Source organism: Phoenix dactylifera, chromosome 2 (assembly GCF_051530095.1).
Source record: "Phoenix dactylifera cultivar Ajwa chromosome 2, Ajwa_hap1_PhDact_Kaust_v1.1, whole genome shotgun sequence".
NCBI lineage: Eukaryota > Viridiplantae > Streptophyta > Magnoliopsida > Arecales > Arecaceae > Phoenix > Phoenix dactylifera.
The window spans coordinates 36,723,448-36,745,143 of NC_143191.1; the positions used below are offsets into that span (position 1 = coordinate 36,723,448).

Consider the following 21,696-nt stretch of genomic DNA (forward strand, 5'->3'; position numbering starts at 1 on the left):
CGATGTACTTGTTGACGAATGCTTAGGTGCCGGTATCTCTTCTGAGGGCTCTGGAGCAACAGTTCAGGACTTTTTGTGGGGTAGGCGAGAGGGCAGGCGAGGCATTCATCTGGTGGCTTGGGAGGTTATATGTCAACCGCTCAGGCGGGGGGCTTGGGGGTCGTGTCACTGGTGGCGAGGCGGGAGGTTCTAGCGGCGAGGCGCGCTGCCAGGTTTTTGCTGGTGCCCACTCGACCAGGGTGGAGCTCCGAGATGGGCGCCACTGTACCTTCATTTGGCGGGAGATCTGTTCCTCCGCTCACTCAGTGCTTCCAGTGATCAGGTAGATGATTGGTGATGGGCGATCTATTGACATTCTGGAGGATAGGTGGTTGACGGAGCTACCGCTCAGTAGGATACTGACGATGGTTGATTCCACGCGACTGGTCGGGCTCAGGGTGAGTGATCTGATGGCCCACGGTGGGGGCCGATGGGATGAGGCCTTAATTAGAGAGGCTTTTGGGGCACAGTTAGCGGAGAGGATACTTGCCACTCCGATACCCCAAGTCAGACTAGACAAACAGGTGTGGGCGGCTACTGGGTCGGCCAGGGTGAGGTCCGCTGACATACAGGCAGTGGTGGGGGGGCGAGATGGTCAGGCGATGTGATGGTGGTTGGATCTGGAGGATGCGGATTCACCCTCGACTGGCACTGTTCATCTAGAAGGTGGTCTGGGACTGCCTGCCGACCAGGAGCATGTTGGCCAGGAGGGGTGTCAGGATTTCTCCATTGTGTGTGGATTGTCTGGACTCGGTGGAGACTGTCAGCCATGTGTTATTTGAGTGCCCGCGAGGAGCCTAGGTCTGGAGGATGGCATCATTTCCCCTGTCGGGGATTGGTTTTATAGTGGGGGACTTTCTACGATATGTGAGGTCCGCTATACGATCGCCGAGCTCTATAGGGTGGGGTATAGCAGCAGTATACTTAGCTTATCACATCTGGCTGGACAGGAATGCTAGAGTTTTTGAGAGGCGGAGGGGCCCCCTGAGGTCTGTTGTAGAGCGAGCTCTCCATCAGGTAGTGGAGGTTATTGAGTCTGGTGAGGTTGATTCATCTGCGATGGCTAGGGACACCTAGGACTTCTGTCTCGCTACTATAGCGCTCAGGTTTGTTCTTGTTTCTTGGGAGCCTCCACTCCATGGCCATCTAAAGGTGAATTTTGATGGGAGCGTGCCCGCCGTCGGTGATTAGGCGGGAGCGGCTTTTGTGATCAGAGACCATGGTGCTAGGCTGGTTGTGGCGAGGGGATGTCGTTCCTCCGACGACTTAGCTTTTGGGGCGGAGCTTAGGGCAACATGGGAGGGGCTTTCCTATGCGAGACATGTGTTGCAGGTTGGCTGCATCATTTTGGAGGGCGACTCTGCCCCGTTGATCGCGCATCTTCGGGAGGGGCAGGAGGAGGTGGAGCACCCACTTTTGTGAGATATGTGACGGATGTTACGGAAGTGCCGGGCTATCCAAGTCAGGTATGTCCTTTGAGAGGCGAACCAAGCTGCTGACTAGGTCGCCTCGTTTGCTGCTCACCACTCGGAAGAGTTTCTTTGGACTCAGCAGTTATTTTCTTTTGCTTTGTGTAGACTTTTTGCTTCTGATGTAGCAGATTGTGCTCATGTTAGAGCAGCATGAGCTATCGATGCACCAAAAAAAAAAAAAGCATTTCGTATGAATCGTGCCTTTTTTTTTTTTACACATGCGCATCTACACAAGGTCAATATATTTGCCTCTCCCGAGGTTGCTTGTTGAGTCGTATGTGGATCCTCGGCAAGATATGCAAGGAGGTATGATGGCTATTGATACGCCTCCAAATTGGCTATAGCACACCAAAAAGTCTAATTAATTGAAATACGCCATGACGCCAATACGTAATGGATCGGGAGCAGCAACTGGGCAAGCCTAGCACCATACCGCCGAGCTTGTATATCAAGAGCTCCCCACAATTGGTTGCATCCTACCCGGAAAACCCAAGTCATCATTTGTTTGCGAGGCATTCACACACGATGTTCAAGTCATACTCAAGCCAGTCACTTCTGGTTGACCCACATGCTCTAATTATCTGGTGGTAGGTAAGCTCCTCCACCGAACATACACAAAAAGAGGGGACAAAGGAGGTAAGCAAGAAGAACTCCCTCACTGATTTAGGCATTGAAGGGTCCCCACCGGATACGTTCCAATCAGAGGACTTCTTTGCTCTATGATGTTTCAGATCGAAGTGCGGCATTCGACGAGGATTTTGACTGTAGTGATCGAGCATCGCTCGCCTTCTCCAATTCCAACCAGAGCAGCCGACCATCGAGTTCTCTAGCATCATCTCACTTCCCGTCACGGTGCCAAGGGCCAATCAGTTCTCAGCGGCAACAGTTATAAACTATTTTCTACTAAGACTTAAACTCCTTTTAGAGTAAATTACAAAGAAAAATCTCTAAGATCATAGGTAAATGACACCTACATTTTAATAATTTGGAAAACCTATACTTACCGCCCAAAGTTTATTTTTATCCAATACTTTAGCACATAATTTAACAGACGTTAGTCAAACTTTAATCATTTGTTAGTCAAATGTTAATCATAAAAAAGATCCAAATACCACATTAGAAAAAAAAATAAAAATGATGAAAATAACCTTAAATGACATAACAACCATCTAAAAATATAAGAAAGCATATACATCCTCCTCCCCATCTAAGGATAATTTTGACTTTTCATATGAAATAAGTAGTTTTACTAATACCATTAATTTAATGGAGTATAACAGTAGATTTTATAAACTATTAGTGTAAGTGTAATAAACATGAACCTCAAAAAAAGATTTATAATTAATTTTTTTATTACTTACTTAATTTAATAGTTGTACTCTGATATTTAGATGTTGAAGAGCTATTGCTTGAACTAACAAATACAATTCATCACATTTCGTACCATAAAAATACACCATTTTGAATCTAAAATTGATTATTTGGTTATCTTTTCCTCTTTAATTCATCTCCATCCTCTACCTGAGATTATAGAACATTGTATCCATCTTCCTTTTCTTATTATCCTATCCAACGAAATTTAACTTACAAAATAACCCATTTTATTTTGATTTTGCAAAATCAGATGGTTTTGTTTTTATTTTTTATAGGAATTGTCTAGTTTTTAAAAAAATTTGACACTTCTAAATTTGACTAGTGAGTACATACCACCAATATATTTAAGTTAGGTTAGGGCTAAAGTGACATCTGACGGGTAAAGTATACTCATGAGGTTGGAGCTAAAAATCATCTTAAAAAAAAAAATGATCTATTTTTCAAAAATAACTTTTTTTTTTGCAGTAAAACGATCCACAAGGTGCAAGATACCTATAATTTAATTATTAAGTCCTGACTTTCCAAAGATTAGAACCGTGAATTCTCGACCATTCTCACCCAATCATAACCATCTTCTCCTCTCATTCTTCTTTTAGGACTCTGTTTGGTTCATGAAAAGCGAAGGGGAAAAAATGTGATCAAAGAAGAAAAATGAAGAAATACCAACAAAATAAAAAATAGTTTTTTCATAAAAATAAAATTTTTATATTTCTTAAAAAAAATTATATGGGATACAAAAAAGTCATTTTCCCACCGATTAAAAATTAGATTTTTTTTTCAAAAATAGCCTTAACTTTTTAAATCAAAAGATAAAAAATTTTTCTTTATTAAAGACATAACATATAATTTATATAACTTTTTCAGAATAATAAATGCTCAATTAAACATAAGCCACTATGCAATGTGTCACTTTCTCATGATCAACCAAACATGCTAAAATTATTTTTTCAGACTTCATATCTCCAAGCATCGGCTTTTCAAAAAAAAATATTTCAATGAAGAAATTTTTTTTTTGCAAGCCAAACAAGTCTTTTATCTACGTGCGATTTCAGCACATCCACAATCCAGCATCCTTACGCCCTGACGTAGGGCCTATTTAATATTTTTTCTGCATTTGATAAATTTGGACCATTCCACAACTTTTCAGATGTTTTATCACAAAAAAAAAAATGTTGTTGGAAAGGATGCTTGCAAGAAGAAATGTGGTTTATAAATTTTCTTCGTCTCTACAAAAAATGGATCATCTTAAAACATTTAAATAGACTAACAAAATGTGCTGTTCAAATGGCAGAATCATTAAGAAATAAGTGAATCAAAGGAGAGAACTAAACTAAGCAAAGCTAGAAAATATACAAACAGACTACCTGAGAGAGGGCATAGTGTACCAATTAATAGACAGCCACTTCAGCCCTACACTGAGACACAGGAATCTAAATTAACCCAATTGCACCAACAACCTTCTCCCATATATCCAAATCAGAACCAGAATGCATTGGGACAGCATGTCGTGGTTTATCAATTACAGGATGCTTATAAAATAATGGATGACAGGTGAGCAACAAAGGTCAGAAGCAGATCCATTACCAAAGAATGGCTGATAACCATGTGGATGACTCATATGGCCGTATAATTGGAGAATAAATGGATCAGATTATCCAGAGCTTCAGGATAAAATTTCCTGGCAAATAAATAACATGGTCTTTTCGCCCCATTCCACAAACAAGGTCTCCATGTTGCGACTTTCTGCAGGAAAAGAAAAACAGGAAATAAAAGATTATCCACTTGGCATAAAAAGGACACACAAATTGCACCTTATTAATCTTCACACGTTTTTACATGCATATTTTGATCTAGAATCCATTTTGTCCTTTAGTTCCTCTGATGTACCAATAACTGATAGCTCACTTGGTTGGCAACTCTTTGAGGTAACACAAAAAGAATTGCAGGTCAAACATGTGGTGAGGAAATTGCGGTAAGATTGATTCAGAAGCTATATTGCGCCAGTGACAGATTTTTCCACTGCATTCAAGAGGTGAGGTTGCTTGGGTTACTGACCCTCTTCTAAGAGTTTGCAAGAAATGGTATAATATCCATACGCTTGGAAATAGTAGGGACACCAAATGCAGTGTCAAATATGAATATGCTTATGTGTAGCAATCCTTCTCAATACAAATATGTTACTCAAATGTGTGTATAATGCATGTATTTGTGTTTATATATCATCCCTCAAATTTATGAGTTCCAACCCTCTTCCCCCATCTAGTGGTTTTGGTGCCTGGGTGCAGCTTTTGTTAGCTGGGGTTTTGCTACCTGTTTGAAAATTCTTTTGCAGGGGTAGGGTGCTGTTTGTTGTTTTAACTTGGGGAACCATTTTTTATTCTCTTTCCTAGACTGTTCTCACATACTGTCAATATTTTTTGGGTTGTAGTCTGAGCTTCCATCCTGCTTCCTTACCTTGCAAATAAGGTGGCTTCACAGCCTTTCACTGAAAATGGAAGACTATATAATGAGCAAGCACTTACAACCAGTTAAAAGATTTAGCATGGACTAAGTCAAAGGGAACAGAGCGAACCCATGGAACAAGATGTCCTAATATAAACTAGATTCATCAATGTACCAAGTCAAGATCATTTATATGTATCACAATTATATTTGATGTGTTTCGGAATATTACCCAGTGTTTCTTATCTATGTTCTAGCATAATCCAACTGTTGAAGGAAGTAATGAATAAAAGATAAATTCAGATTCTCCAGGAGTTGTTTTGTAGTATTTATATTTTGATTTCTAATAAAATCAAAATTCTTTATTGGGAACAATAAAAAAACTTCTCACTAACATCCAGTAAAAATCAAAATACATTATAGCTTGTAATCTCGTCAATAAGAAAGAATTGAATAGGCTTCAAAACATTTTATGGTTCCAAAAATTGGGTGATGAGGGGGTTCAAGCAAACAAGATGACCACGGAAGAAACAAGAATTATGAGATAGATGCATGGAAAAAGTATCAAGAATAGAATGTGGAAAGATTAGCTTATAGAAGCTGTAGGAATTGCAACGATTTGAGGACAAAGTGATTGAAAATTGATCAAGGTGCACAACATGTGCAACAAGGAGGCCCCAGGGGGGAGAGGCCTATGAATCTTTGTCAAAGAGTCTAGAATGCTTAGCAGGAGACTAAAGATTACTAGATGAAAATTGTGAGAATTTGGGAAAGCATGGAACAAAACAAGAGGTATCCCCTAATAAGAATGATCAGCAAAAAAGGGATTTAGAAGGTCGACAACAATTTATTGGACAAAGGCTTGATGGTCATGATTTAATCACATCAATACAAGACGATCCACATGTACCTTAAATATGGATGCTGTAAACTAAATTTCAGTTTATCAAAAATCTATCTGTTTTCAATCATGAAAAAGGTGATGATACATTCCTATCCATCTGGGTATGAGGACATAGTTTACCATTCAAGAATGACAAAGTAAAAAAAAAAAAAAGAATGCCCATGTAAAGTTTGAATGGTAGTGTACACGTGATGTCCCATCACACATACACATTTTTTGTAAGGGGCTGCCTACTAGGTCAGATGACATGGGCAATTTGCGTGAACCTCACACAAAAAAAAACACAACACTGTTTGGGCTGTACAGTCCATCTATATGGTTTTAAGCAACACAGCCCTGTGGATCGAGCATTTCGCCTGCTATGACCCAACCATTTGGCTGCAGCTTGCCCTGAGAATCCATGTCAGAATTTTGAAGACAGAATTGTTGCCTGATGCCAGTCTATAGCACATACACATGCAGAGGCAACTCTGGACAATAAAAACCATTAAAAACATGAATGTCATCTTCCAAATATTATGCAACACTTACCTAACTGAACATCTTTCGCAATATCAGTTTCGATACCCATACTAGTACCATGTCGATACAGTGCCAGTACAGGTCGGTTTGTTATACCAACACTCGGTACACCCCCGTACTAAGTATGGGTTCACCACCGGTACAATATTGTATGCCCAATACTGGGTGGTATGGTCTGGTGTGGCGAACTATGATCTACAATTCTTATGCACACCATAAATTATAGAGACCCTTCAGAGCAAGAAAAGAATGACCTTTTGCTGGTTAAAATAAAACTGTAAGAAAAACATATAGGAAACAAAATTTGCTAGCATTACCTTTGCATCACTTGTAACATGATAACTCGCATCAATAGACTGCAATTGAATCCAAATTAGAAGAATTAAATTAAAATCCGTGAACCTCAGATTAAGTTGAACCTGTGATGAAAAGGGCAACATTTTTCTGGGGGAAAAAACACACTGTTATATTCTTCAGGAGTTCGTAGGTAACATCTCGAGCTCGATACGCTTTTGGGTGCCACTTTCCTTCAGACCAATCTACATGTGTTGCTGACCAATTGGCAATTCCAGAAGGATCAACCATCTAAGAATGCATAAATAAGTTCATGTAGTTAGCAGCAATATTAAACTGCTTTTCCCAAAAGGAACTTAGCAAAGCCCACACTGTAAATGGTCTTATGTGCTAACATGGAAAAGGGTTGGCAAGTAATGCTCATCAGCATAGCAATTGCGTCCATCCATATTTGGCTGTGAAAAACAAAATAGATGGAATATCAGTATATGTTTCATTAAACTATGATCCACCAAAAAAATTCTACAGGCAAAGATTTATCTTATATTTAGAAGGTGAAGAACTACAATCGCATGGTTGTAGATGTCCCGATGGGACCCAAAAGGAACATGACACAAACTTAACAGATTACATAAAAGTATATGCATGCTCTACAAACAAGTGGTTGCAATTACATACAGTCACCCATTTTTCTGAACCATTTTGCTTTTCACAAGTGGCAGAAATTTAACAAAAGAATGAGAAGAAATGGGAAATTACAGCCGAGCTCCAACCAATAATGCTAATCAAGGCAACATGGTGGCTACAAAAGGCACATATCTACTGACATTATCTCTTGGAGGAGAATCTGCAAAAAGACTGGCCTCTCAGAAAAAATCCCAACTAATCCTTGATTTGTGAAGCAATATCTGGTAGGAAGTCATGATTTGCTGCTACTACCATCCTATAAGGTGGCTAAGAAATTGGTAAATTCGGACTAGCTGTTTATTGGGAATGTCATGGGTAACTTGTATCATATAAACATACAGAATAGTTTCAAAACCATGATGAAAGTTTGTCAATAGATCTTGTGTTGCAAAAATAGTACTTGCTTCGAATTAATAAGGCGGCTCTCTAAAGTTTGAATATTGATAGCAAAAGCCTTCCATATAGATCAAGAGTGCATAAAATAAATTAAAATAAAATTTGTCTCAGATGCTCTTAGAGGAGCTAGACACCTAAGCAGTAGGTTGCATATACTGGAATGAACTTAAAGATCCTAGTCAGAAACTTGATCTAAGTGGACCTTTATTATATCTCTAATCTGATAAGCCCAGCTGTCATGTAGTAATACCCAGTGCAAACTCAATTTTCTGTTGCTATTGGATGATCTTCTTCTCCTAGGTCCTAACCGCATTGGCACTTGGCTAGATTATTTGACACAGAGAAAATTGAAGAAGAAAATATTTACCTTGCAATAACGCTTGAATTTCATGTAGTAAAGGCTGTCTGCTAAAATTAACAAAGCATGTTGCCGCTTGACTGAGAACCACTGCAATATGCATAAGACATAATTTTTGTCACACCAATAATATAGATAAAAGCTCCTACATAATTAAAGTGTGATTTCATCAACACAAAAAGCAAGAACGATTCTATCTTCAAAAGTTATTGATAGAAATAACATAAGCATAAGAAAGATAATATATCATTTTGGTATCAAAAGAAATTAATATGAGCATTTTCAGCCGAACAGAGACTCATTCAGTAGGATATGCAAATTGTTAATAGCTACAACGGCATCTTGAGGGCGCATAACTTAATTATAATGCATTCTCTTTTCTCGGTGCATCGTTAGTTTCTGGACAGTATTGTCCCATGTTTCTTCTTTCTTCTACTCATTATTTTTCTTGTGCTCTGAGTACACAACTACTTTAAGCATCCAACAATGAAAGTGTTAATTTTTGGGGCAGCAACCAAGAAAAGTTGATTGTGAAGTAAACATCAATCACTTGGTCTGCAAACTATCGAGCTGCTAATGGTGGGTTTGTAGTCTGGACTGATTCTTTTGCTAAAAATGTCTTATATTGTGTTATGTTTGATGCTTTAGGTTGTATTTATAAGAAACAAGTAGAGGATCCTAGCTACATTTGGCTAAAAAAGAAACACCTCAATCACAGTGTATCAACTAAGAAACAACTGCTCCAGAGCAAATTAACTTTTAGCATATAGAATATGTGTAGAAAAACTTCAGCAAGCTTGAATACAACCTCCATCTGCTAGGGAAATGAAAAAACTTCTTCTACAACTAAAGACTACAAAATTCCAAAGATGTCTAAATAGGACAATGTCCATTGATTAAGACAGTAAAGCACAACTGGTAAAAATTTTGTTATATAGAAGTTTTGCATGCCAAAGCAAAGTGGATCTCAAACTCCCATAACTGATAATATCCTACATACTTGAAGAGAGGAGGCAGAAAGTTGAAAACACAAAGTAGAGATAAAAAACAATGATGTATTGATAACACTAGGTCGCTAACAGAAACCATGATTAGCAAGCAAACAATGCATTGTTTGACTATTTGTGGCCACCTTATGAATCTTGCTTAGCTAATCATCATGACAACAAATAGCATAAGTCCAATACAAACTTTATTCTGTATGCCAAACATCAATACTGCTGGAGAAACAAAAATAAACTAATTTACCAAAAGTGCCCCTTAGCAAGTAAATTTTAAACATCTAATAAGATGCTCAAGCATCTTGTCCTTATATCACATGAAGGAGGATCCTTGTCAAATAGATTTAGCCCATGATTATGCTCATTCCAATGTCTACTTCAATCATTTATGATCGCAGAAAGCACCACTTCTTAAAATAGAAGGCAGCACTATGTGGCCACCTTTCACTCCTAAATGAAGAAATATGATGCTCCACATGATACACAATCAGCTAATAAGGATTGGATTAGCTTCAGTGAAAGCAGATATGAGATACTCTGAGACATTCCACTTCCCACTTCTACCAATACCAATAACCAAGGCTGCAGTCAGTTACTTCAGATATTACCAATCATCTTGCCCAAGGAAGAATGCTAAGTGCCAAGTGTAAAGGTTTACATCTTCCAATAATAGCAAATTGCCTCTTTATTTATTTATTTATGAGAACACCCAAAATCCAGAACTAAAAACACCACTACCAAAATTGTCCAAAGTCCGAACTTTTGTCTTCTATATGGCCCATGAGGCCAAGATTATTCATGTGCTTCGCAAGGGGCTAACATAAAATGCTAAGTTAGGACTACACAAAAAATGGAACTCAAAGAAAGGATCAGGTGCTAGGTTCCCCTTTTTTTTTGAACATGCTGTCTTAATTACCTCTGGACAAATTAGACTCATAAGATCTTATCATGCAAGAGTCCACTAACAGAAAGAAGTTCGCTAGTAACTTAACTGAGCAAAAAAGCAGAGAGAGAGAGAGAGAGAGAGAGAGAGAGAAGAGTGAAGCATTTTCAAACTGAGAATAGATGTTAGAGCAAGCTCATATATTTGCAAATGTGTCATTATTGTTAAAGGTAGTTGCAAATATTTACATTTCTTTCAAGAAATTCTCTTTTGACAAAAATCTAGCAGTTTGGCTGACTTGGTAGATACAATATTTGAAAAAAGTAGGATACAATATAGCCCAACTTGATGTATTTATACTTGTATACATTCACATATAATATATAAACTATATATAAACTTAAGCATGTGTATAGCACATATATGCTAATAAACAGTTGACAAATAATAAAGTTAAGTGGAAAAGGAATGCTCCGCAACACAATTTAGAATGCAGCCTGCCATAAGTCCAACATTATGCTTGAGTTAAGGAGGCAATGGAAACTGATGTAACACAAGGTGCGGCTAGCAAGTACTATGACCAGTTCGACCATGCCAAGCTTCTCAAGAGCCATTGGATTCATAGGCAAAGACTTTGACAAGAAAATATTTGATTTTATTTCTTATAAATTTTCCATTGGAGATAGTGTCAAATTTTGGCAAGGTTTCCATATTTGCAGTGAATAATTGTAGCATGTTTCCTTATTACAAAGTCCTGTTTTGAGTATAATGTTGTATTGGTTTTAATGCCCGAATAAGGTTAGGGGTCAGGTCCTATATACACTTCTAATACATTGTACGAAGGCAGCCTTTTGACATAAAAATAAAAAATTTCTTGGAAAGAACTTCATCAAACGAAGGGTTCTTCAATCCAGTTTGTTTCAATTATGTGTTGAACTTCGAAGTGTAATCACAGTGATCAGATCCTTCTTCACCCTTCTTGCCATGTCAGAAACCACATGCAAAGAGTGGATGGCTTAAGCCGTGGCGAAATTGTCCATGTTAGTTATAATTTCTTTAAGGAAGCAATTGCCAGCATCATTACAATATATTTGGAGAAACATTTTTTATTTCAGGAGTTACTTTTCTAGTCTCACATCATTGCGATTTGCATAATCTTGGTCAACTCAGTAATTGGTATCTCATTCTCCCTTGATATATTCTTAGATACTGCAACATTTATGGCAGATCGTATAAGATGCATAAAAAGGAGCATTTTCATTGATTAAACATAAAAACCTAAACAAAGTTACACTCATTACTGTCAAAAATGGATTGATTAACAGAACTTATGGCCTCATTAATAGGCTTCAACAGGTATAACAGTTGCTGAATTGGAAATACTTGCATAAAATATCGTGGTTTCTTTTTTTGTTTACATTCCTCTTTTTGGTTAGTTGATTAGGTTCATCACTTTGTTGCATCTTTAAGCCATTTGGGCACACTGATCTTTCATTTTCAATGAATAAAATCTTTATGACCAAATATAAATTAAGTTTACCTGTGCACCCTTTCTAAAGTCCCTTTCTTCAACCTCAGGCAACATATGCTTAGAGTACCTTCCATTTCCATGTGGGCCAGGATCCTGAAAGCTGACAATAGAGACAATTTCGAACAAGAATTGGAGATCGCCATCCTCAATAACCACGTTAAGATTATGCAGCAACAAGAAAAGATTATTTATTGAAGTGGTAAAAACACAGAAGTGCTTGGTAGAGTGGTCATCATGAATTTGTAAGAGAAATCGTCCGAATTTCAGTAAACAAAATTCAAAACATCCCACTGAATGAAATTAAAACAGGTTAAAATGCAAAAGTTTTAATGCTCTTACCAGTCAATAAAGCTGACGTTTGTTCCCATCAGATAATTATACACATAATCAAAATCACGTAGTGGAACACAACTGTCATATAAGAAAAATAAGCATTCAATGTACTGATAAATGCATGAAAAAAAAGAACCACAGCAATGAAAGATTTATTCAATCACCTGTCAGAAAGCAATACAAAACGCTGATTATCAGTGTCCTGGAGTGCATTTGCCAATAGTCTCTTCTCTGCATCAACCATAGAAATCGTCCCCCACACCACCTATATGTACAAGTGCTTATTCCAACACTAGTTTTAAATGAGAATATAAAGCAAAGTTCACAAATTAATTATTAAATAGTTCAATCAATTAATTGATGAAACAACCATTCTAGTTAATATGACAGCTACAACTAGTAGTTGCATTGCATCAATTTATATGACTTCAACATTTAAGTCCCAAATGTTTATGTAGTTCAAGATCTCAAAAAAAGGAAATTAAGGTCCTTCCAGTCTAGCTGTATCGTTGCTCAAAAATATCCAAGTCATGATCTACAATTATTTTCACTGTTAAAAATAGAAGAAAGCAGATTTTTAAAGTTAGAGAAACCTGCTAACAAGACCTGATTAGACCCAAACTTATCCCTCTTTAAGGAAGCCCATAACCAAAGGATCTATCATATTGTTTTACTCTGTTGCAACCATAGACTCTTCTACCTTTGCACTGAAGTGTACTATTGCTAACTTATTTCATAGACTTCTCAGAACCCCGCTGTCTGCTCCTTAATTATTCTCAATTCTGCTGATTGTTGTCCTCTAGGATATTGAACAGTTGGGTTGCTACTTCTTAAATATTTAGGTGGCTTTCCGACCATAAAAGGGTAATCATTGTTAAGGAGAAATCCTAATTCCTAATTTACTCATCATTTCTGTTTTACTGCTAGACAAACTAATGACGCCCACTGGAATTTCACCTAAAGCCTTGCTCCGCTGAAATCAAACCCTCCCTAATTACACTGAATATCCTTAATTAGTTATATGGCCTAATCCACGGTATCATATCTCTTCCAGACAAACAGATATGCTGCTCATTTGCTCATTTGGCAAGCCAACTCTCTGTATCCATCATGCGGCTTCCACAATATATAATATCTCAGGAGGCTCTACCTACACCCTCCTCTTCTTTAATGCCTCCCTGTTAAAGGTTTGGCCTTCACTAATTCTATTGGTGATCCTATTGATTAACATCATATCGCTACATATGCGTCTTCCTAAAAGACTATCATCTACTCAACAAGAAAAAGGTGAAAAATTATCTCTGACTCTTTCTAGTGTCAATGCTCGGTAACATGCAATGGCCCATGCAATCATAACAATCATCTAATTAGGGCACTGTACTCATAACATAACATTTAATTGTGATAATTGAAGTTTTATTCAGATTGCTTGTAGAATATAATGTTTTGCATAGCATACCTATTCTCTTAACGAGTATATTATGATCTATGATAGTTTTTCTGTAACTATTATCCTAGCACTTCATCATTTCCTTCCATCTTGTTTGTCGAACAGCTAGCAGATTTCTTCATGAGGGCCTACCAAGATGAGGCCACCCATATAATATACCAATGCCTCAGCCACAAGCAAATATCGTTAACACCAGCTAATTACTTGAGATCTGTTAGCCAATACAATAGGTAATTTGTTAACATAACCTACCTTATTATATTGACATACATCTTCATAAATTGTTCTAAGATGGATCAACAGTAAAACTAAAAGAGAGTGGGAAAGCAAAGTAGACAGGAAGAGTGAAAATGAAAAGAAGAAACTATGACATTCAGAGGGAACAGATGGCTTTTTATAAGAAGTGAATAAAAGGGTCCTTTTAGAGGAGAAATAATAAGAGAAGCACATAAATAATATTCAATGTTTAGAGAGAACTTGGTATGTATCAAATTGATGCGTCAAGAAGGAATACAAGTACACAAGTGAAATGCCTTCTTAACTTCATGCTTAAAGTTGCACAATGTCATGATATTTATACCTATCAGCTTGGATACCATGATAAAGCACAAAATCTTGGATAACACCAGTAAGTGAAATGTGCAACCTGGAACAGTGCAATTGTATTGCTTGTTTTTTCAATTTTACGGTTTAGGCTGCAAAAAGCATCATAAAATATATGATTACAACACCTATATATAAATAAAGCTTTTTATCTACAGTCTACTAACATGACATACTTGCCCTGACACCTAAAGTTTGCACGCCACACTGCAAAAAGAGTTTTTAGCCATTAATGTAACTTGCTAACTTCTTAGTCAAATGCATTCATACACTGACATAAATAACTGAGCAAGATAGGTCATCTCGGTACTGGGTTCCGTACTGGTGCCACGCTATCATAGTGTCAGTACGGTACGGTACGAGGCCGTTCGACATACCGAGCGTCCATGCGCCTCCGTACTATGTACCGGTGCCAAACCAGTATGGTACGATATGCTCCATACCGTCCAGTTTGGTAAGGTATGGCATACCATGCAACTGATTAACTTTCCATGGTTCATATATGATACAAGCAACAAATGGTATCCATGCTGATCTTTTTTTTTCCTTTCTCATTGGGATACCAATTCCTAGAGACAGAAAGATAATTCTTCCTTCCCCTCACATTCTTTTCCTCATGTTTGCATGTGTACAATGCATGTGTTTAGTTGAAAGAAGCAAGCAGAACATGTGGTGAAAAACTTATACAAGAATATCAGAAAATAGAGGGGTTGGAGTACCTTTTCACTTCGAATGTCTCGACCAATAAATAAGGGACTCGCATGTTCTGGCTTTTCCCTTGATGCATGTATGTAGATGGAGAATCTTCCCTCATTGCCCTGGAAAACAGATAACTTAAATATATAAAAAGCACATATATCCCGTTACAAATTGTATTATTGGAGGATATTCTTTCAGTTCATTTTATTCTGACTACTATAACTGCAATTAGCCACCTACAGAGAAATGACCTGGTCTGGATCAAGACATTGTCTCATGCAGATACTTCCTGTAGTAGGTAGTTTTGGGCATAGAAAACTATTGATCCTGATATATTTTATATATTACTCTCCATATTACCATTTTATGTATCAGATGACAAGATTTTTAGATGAATAACTCCATACCCTTTTCTTCCTTTTGCTAAAAGATCTACCGTGCACGGAGGAGTGAAGCTTTGCTTTGAAATTTTCACCAGTGCATGATCAGATTTTTGTAGGCGATGAGGTACAAGAGAGAGCACTTGAGGCTTTTCCCAAGTTTCCAGAGATAAATGAAAGCTCTAAGATCTTCACTTGAAGAATGGGTTTTGTGTTCAGTCCTACAATGTGCAAATTGGATAAGATCCTAATTCCTTCTACTAGGTTAACCAATTCCAAGCATGAACAAGTCCTTCAAGGCACCTCCTTCAGGGTTCAGACGAAGCACCAAATCTCCAGCATTTGGACATGAGGCTTCATTCATATATGAAGGAAAGAGGTCAACTAACAAAGAGTTCTGGCAATTTTCTTTTCAGAGTTGTGATTCATGATGGTGACATCAGGCCATTTTTTTTAATTAATATCCTTATACAGAAGGTAATCTTCTTAATGTACAGACAACCACTGCATCAACGGACTGTTATATGTTTTTTATGTCTGTTTTGTATGTTTCATACATTCGAACAAGTAGAAGCCATTTCCACTTTATGACAAAATTCTAAGCAACCTGAGGAAATGCCTGTAATAGTTCTGTCCATCCCTCTGAATTGAATATGAAAACACACAAACAAATAATAAATGCAAGCATTATAGCATGGGGAAAAGGGCCTAAACATAAATATAGTCAAATTTAGAGCCTTACCAGGAAGAATTTCTCCCACAGCCTTTCAAAGGGCAAGGATCCTGGTGTCAAGAACATGAAAGCAATTTTGGGATTCTTTGATGGAACCAATGGCATTGAAAGGATGTCTTTAATGACAACACGAGAAACCATCTCATCATCAGTAAGTATCCGAGCAGGCATAGCAGGATACCAGTCCTTAAAAGGAGCGCAAACACTAGAAGCAAAGAAATAGCACTCTGGATAATGCCGAGCTGGATAGATATAGGCCCCTATCAATAAGACGCAAACAAGAGATATTAAAACAATTATCCAGAGAGGCCTTCTTGAGGTGGGTCTGTGGCGCGGGGCCGGCATTTTATATTGATCCCCAATGCATAGCTGCCACGCCTGAGGTATCTTCATTTGTTCTCCTCATGACAACAACCTGAACATCATCATTCCTTCTAATCTCATCAGCTTTAACCATCAGACACCAAAATACAGAACATTATGCAGAATCTACAGAGTAGCACCAATGCAGCGTGTGTTATTGATTAATTATAAATTTACTGCAAAAATGAAAAGAGAACATGTCTCACTGATCAGAGCTCTGGAAAACTGCATTTTTCTATTATGAGGAAGCTAGTAAAAAAGTGAGAAAAAGATAGCAAAACATGAGGGAGAAAAAGCTATCCCATCAAACAAATAGTTAGTGTCCATATAATTCCTCCTCCTACAGGAGGTTGCAACTCCTTATGAAACATAGGTAGCAAGTCTGTTATCTTTAGTCCACTGGAAAAGAGAAAATAACCCCATAAGAAATCATACTAGTCCGTTACAATTCTTTTTCGGAGTTCTTCTCCTCTCTAGATGAATCTTTTTCTATAAGAGGTTCTTGAGAGTCTGCAAAACCCTTGAGAAGTCAACTCCAACCCAAACCGTCGGACCAAAACTCCGAGCCAAGAAATTCCTTTCTATTTCTTTCTAAAGAGTAAAATCCCTTCTGATAAACATTTCCAGCTGCCAAACCTAAAATTTCAAATGCAATGCAAGAAAGGCACCAAGAGATCAAACCAACATTCCACGAACACCCACCCAGCGTAACGTGAAAGAAACCTCTCAAAACCCCCCAAAGCTCCCTCCTTTCCAGCTCCCAACAACCAGATACCAACCCCCAAACAACAAGCCGAGCAAGAACCCCACAAATCCAATCCAAGTTAACTTTCCCGCAAAAAGAACCACAAGAACTGATCTTTACGCTCTCCGGATCGACTTGAAGCGCCAATCACATCAGAATCCAGACTGAATCCGCAGGAAAAAACAAACACAGGAATAAAGAACCAAAAAGAAAAAGCAATGGGCAAGGGCAAAGAGAAGGAGATCGATTACCTTGGAAGCTGCCACAGCGGTGGAGATCATCGGACAAGAAGATCTGGAGTGGAATCGAGAGAAGCTAGCGGGGAGAGCGATCCGTCAACTCTCGAGGCATCCGTTAGGGTAGTAGGAGAGACGAGATCAAATACAGAGAGCGGATTTGAGGGCGGAGATTTCAAAAAATCGGGAAGCCTTTTTTCTTTTCTTCTCTCTTGTTCTTATGGTTCTCTATGTCGCGGTCTCTCTCCTCCGCTTTTTTCGCACGGCGGAAGCAGTCGTTCGGCTGGCTCGCTCGCTCTCCCTCCAATAAGAAAAATTTTACCCGGAGGAGGCGGCTTAACGTATATATATAATTACCATGCTACGATCCTTATAGCCGTAGGTGGATATATAACGGAAACAAAGGGAATGTGGACCAAGAATCGACGAATAAATTGTACTCCTAGTGGTGCGAGAAAGCGGAAACACAACGTAGCCAACCAAAAAAAAAAGAAGAAAAATATCTTATATTTGGTTAATTTTTTTAAAAAATTAAAATAATATTTTTATATTTTATAAAAAAATATTTATTAAGATAATGGAAAAATTAAATTCTTACCGGCTAAGAAATAGGGTTTTTTTTAAGAAAAATATACTTCTATTTTTAGATAAAATAAATAAAATATTTTTTTAATTAAGAGTATAGTAAGTATTTTATATAAATTTTAAAAAAAAAAGTAGATGTTTGATAAAATATAAGTTATTCTGGAATATGTTATTTTTCATTGTCAATCAAATATGTAAAAATACTTTTTCAGATATCATATGTTCATGCATCAGCTTTTCAAAAAAATATATTTGAGTGATGAAATTTTTCATAAGAACCCAATTTTGGTTTGAGCTTCTTAAAGGACAGTAAATTTGGGTTTTTTTTTCTAGACCGCATTCATCCTCGAATAAAACAAGTGATCTACCGGTCGAGCAACCATCAAAAAATGAGCATAAGAAAAGAAATTTGCATGCGTTAGAGATAAGGAACTACCTACTTGCAATTTTTTTAATAGACAAAAATGTAGTCAATTATGCGCGAAATGAAAAAAGTATTACCTTCTGGAATAATTCCAGATGTCTGAAGAATGTTCATTTTTTAATTCCTAAAACCGAATGCAGCCTTGCATATGATTCTTGGAAAAATTCTTATTTGGAACTTTGTTCGGACTTTATGGAGGGCTTGTAGTTAGGGCTGAAATCGGATCAGATACTAGTATCCATATTGATATTTGTTTTGTTTGGCGAATACAAATATGGATATAGATATTAGTCGGATGTAAAGATTCATATCTATATTTATTTTAAGCGCATGTGGATACAAATCGGATATTGAGAGTATGGATATAAATACAAATATAAATCAGATAATTAAACTTTATGGCCATAAAATCAAAGATATTACTAAATGGATTATAAATCATGTTAATATCATGGTCAATTATTTTTTAAAAAACTTTTTAATTGTTATATAAAATTAAATAGGATTACAAATAAAATTAGATATTCAGATAGCTGTCTGTCCATATTCATATATATTTTTGTTTGACGGATAGGGATACGAATAAGGATATTAGTCGGATACTCAAATTTCCATCTATATCCAGATAGATTCGGATACAAAAGTAGATCCAGACGGATATTATCTGATCCACTTTTATCTCTACTTATGGTATAACAGTTACATGAGTTATGCGGGAGGAACTAGGGATCCACATTCCATCATGTGTTTCCATCTTGGCCAATCCAAACCATGGGTCTCCGCATGAGAAATGCTGAAGTTACCCTCTTATTATTTTGGTGGGTAGATGTGGTTAAGGTTGTGGTGTTTATAGTTGTCTCTTTTTATTTCTCGCAGGCACCTGTGTCCTCTTTTGCAAGTCACACGCAGGGATCTTGGCAATGTTCGTCAAGTGTCGAAACTGGAAATAATATTGCTTTTCAAGTTCAAAAGTAGTAGATTAATTTTATCTATAAAATAAATAAAGAAAAAAAATAGAAAAGTGTTATTATTTGCTGCCGAAGAGGCAAGCATAACTGCAGCCTTTAGCTTCAAAAGCAGCTTCTGTCTTCCACCGCATCTCTGGTCCAAAAAATATTTTACACTGCATTGTAGTCAAGATCTGGATTTATTTATCATTTATCGAGATCTAGTAATCATACATTAACAATTACACATATCTTAACATGATTTAATCCAAGTGGATATGGAAGGATGCGAGAGTGCACTTGATTATATAATTTTTAATCATAAATTCAGTCCAAATGGATATCAAGGCATCATCATCTGAGATTGTATTCAAGGTTCCCTGAGTCAATCACCTTGCCTATGTTATCATCCATATTTCTGGCTGCTATTAAATTCATCACCTTGAAATTCTAGAGAGAGATTCAAATCTTCGACTTTGAAATAATGATAGAAGATGGAGCAGAGGAGGGGTGACGGATCTGCCTTTGTAACCATTCTTCTTCATCACAAAGACTGTATTTGATGTGATGCTTCTATTTTTTTATTTCTTGCTAATGTCGGAGGGGTCCCCTAGCTGCAGCTATAGAAATAAGATTGTGTTTGGCCTACAACCAGAATCGAAAATTCGAAATCCAGTTCATAATCTATACAGATTGAAATAGAAATCGGAATGATTACATTCTTCAACGTGTTTGGAATCGAAATCAAAATAGATTTAAATAATAGGTGAGACTCTGGATTGAATTTTGAGAGATCGAGAAATTCTCATTCTTTCTGAAATCGGAATAGAAATAAGACTCCCCAACTAAACTGTTAGAATAGGAGTCACTCAGTTTCATTTCTATTTTAGAGCCTAACTCTCCCAACCAAACATGCCCTAGGTTCCGATAACACCATTATTTGCAAGTTGGAGCAAGTTACAAGATTATCAGGTAGACAGTGAATTGAGGGAGACTGCCAAATTGGTAAGATGGCCAGCCAGCTCGTTCCCTTCTCTGCAAACGTGAGAGGTATGGAAGGACGGGAGGCTAGAAATAATATGACGGAGATCATGCATGCAGGTATGGATGTTCATGAGAACTTCCATGTTATCTCCCAAAACCCACGCAACGACCGTTGTTAAATAACCCTCTTGCCAAATTCGGGAGCTTAAGAAACGGTGGTGGCTGCCGTCATTCCCTCTCGAGCTGCAGTGACATCTACCAAAAAGCCCTCAAATGCTTTTTTTTTTTTTTTAATGTTACGGACAGACTAACTAAGAAGAGCAAGAAGAAGAAGAATGACGTGCCCTTTAAATCTTATTGTGTACGTGGTTGCTAAAGATGAGAACGAGTGGTGACCCAAGGAAGCTATTCCAAAGGGTTAGAGGCTGCTTCTTTTTTCTTTTTCTTTCTCTTTTTCTTTTTGACTCGAGCATATAGCGTTTCAAATTCGATTGTTACAAAAAGGAATTGGCCGGCAGAAAGATGAAAATATTATGAAAAATTTATAAGTTGCACATATAAACCATTCATTCAAAATATTGCTAAAGAAAAGGAAAACTAGAAAAAGAAGCAAATGCTCCATATACTTTGTCATGTTTGACACAGACAAACTGTTAAGACTTTTCAAAAGCAAAAAAATGAATAATATATTATGATATGATCCAAGCTGCTATAGCTTAGTCCATTTGTGCACCATTGATCTTGTTTTCATGAACCATACTCAGACGTATAAATGATACCCGAAAACTCAGTAACCCGGCTTGGTTATTTTAAAATAATTAAGTATGGATCCAAAATTCCAAATTAAGCTTTTGATAGCTTTATTGGATCAAATTCGGATTCTATACAGGATCTAATTTCTTAGCACATATTCAAATTCAAAATCCTGATATCCCATACTAAAAATCAAAGGATACATGTGTAATATATGTAAAAATAGAAGTATAAAGAAAATTAGCTACATGATTTGTGTTAATCCATTTTCTCCATATTTGGATTTACAGTTTTTATTTCTTGTGCAACCTTTCTTTAACTCTCACTCATTGATATTTTAGTTCCAAAATCCCAACCAACATTTAGATTTTGATATATTTCAATCAAACTAAACATTAAAAAAATCAATTTTATTTTAAAAGTGATCGAATTTTTTTTTAAAACTAATAATTGACTTTCAATATCATGCTCCTTTCATGCATATTGTAATATATCCCAAACTATCATGATAAAGAGTCCTTTTGGTTTTGGAAAATATTAGTCCCCCGCTAATTGGTC

General features: G+C 37.1%; 1 protein-coding gene across 11 annotated transcripts; it reads right to left on the reverse strand.

Annotated features, from left to right (window-relative positions):
- Nucleotides 1-4,073: 4,073 nt before the first annotated feature.
- On the reverse strand, nt 4,074-17,753 carry LOC103701472 (glycosyltransferase BC10-like). 11 transcript variants are annotated; one of them, XM_088716234.1, is made up of 12 exons: nt 17,461-17,753; nt 16,111-17,373; nt 15,009-15,107; nt 12,401-12,501; nt 12,243-12,314; nt 11,913-12,003; nt 8,498-8,578; nt 7,443-7,502; nt 7,216-7,338; nt 7,071-7,109; nt 4,470-4,628; nt 4,074-4,295 (listed from the first exon to the last, which is right to left on the reverse strand). In XM_088716234.1, exons 2-11 carry the CDS (start codon nt 16,492-16,494, stop codon nt 4,500-4,502), a joined length of 1,179 nt encoding a protein of 392 aa, XP_088572360.1. In that variant the 5' UTR covers nt 16,495-17,373; nt 17,461-17,753; the 3' UTR covers nt 4,074-4,295; nt 4,470-4,499. The 11 variants fall into 11 exon arrangements, 9 of the variants coding, with proteins under 9 accessions (XP_088572360.1, XP_088572361.1, XP_088572357.1 ...); XM_088716235.1 differs by having other exon boundaries at nt 4,074-4,300; nt 16,111-16,516; nt 17,461-17,726; XM_088716231.1 differs by having other exon boundaries at nt 4,074-4,300; nt 17,461-17,726.
- Between the last annotated feature and the right edge of the window lie 3,943 nt (nt 17,754-21,696).

Excerpts from the sequence above, each read along its gene's own strand:
- LOC103701472 (XM_088716232.1), bottom strand. The coding sequence starts at position 16,494 with ATGAAGATACCTCAGGCGTGGCAGCTATGCATTGGGGATCAATATAAA. Across the intron at positions 7,503-8,497 it reads AATTCAAGCGTTATTGCAAG|CCAAATATGGATGGACGCAA; the intron begins GTAAATATTTTC and ends TGTTTTTCACAG. Across the intron at positions 7,110-7,215 it reads AACTCCTGAAGAATATAACA|TCTATTGATGCGAGTTATCA; the intron begins GTGTGTTTTTTC and ends ATTCAATTGCAG.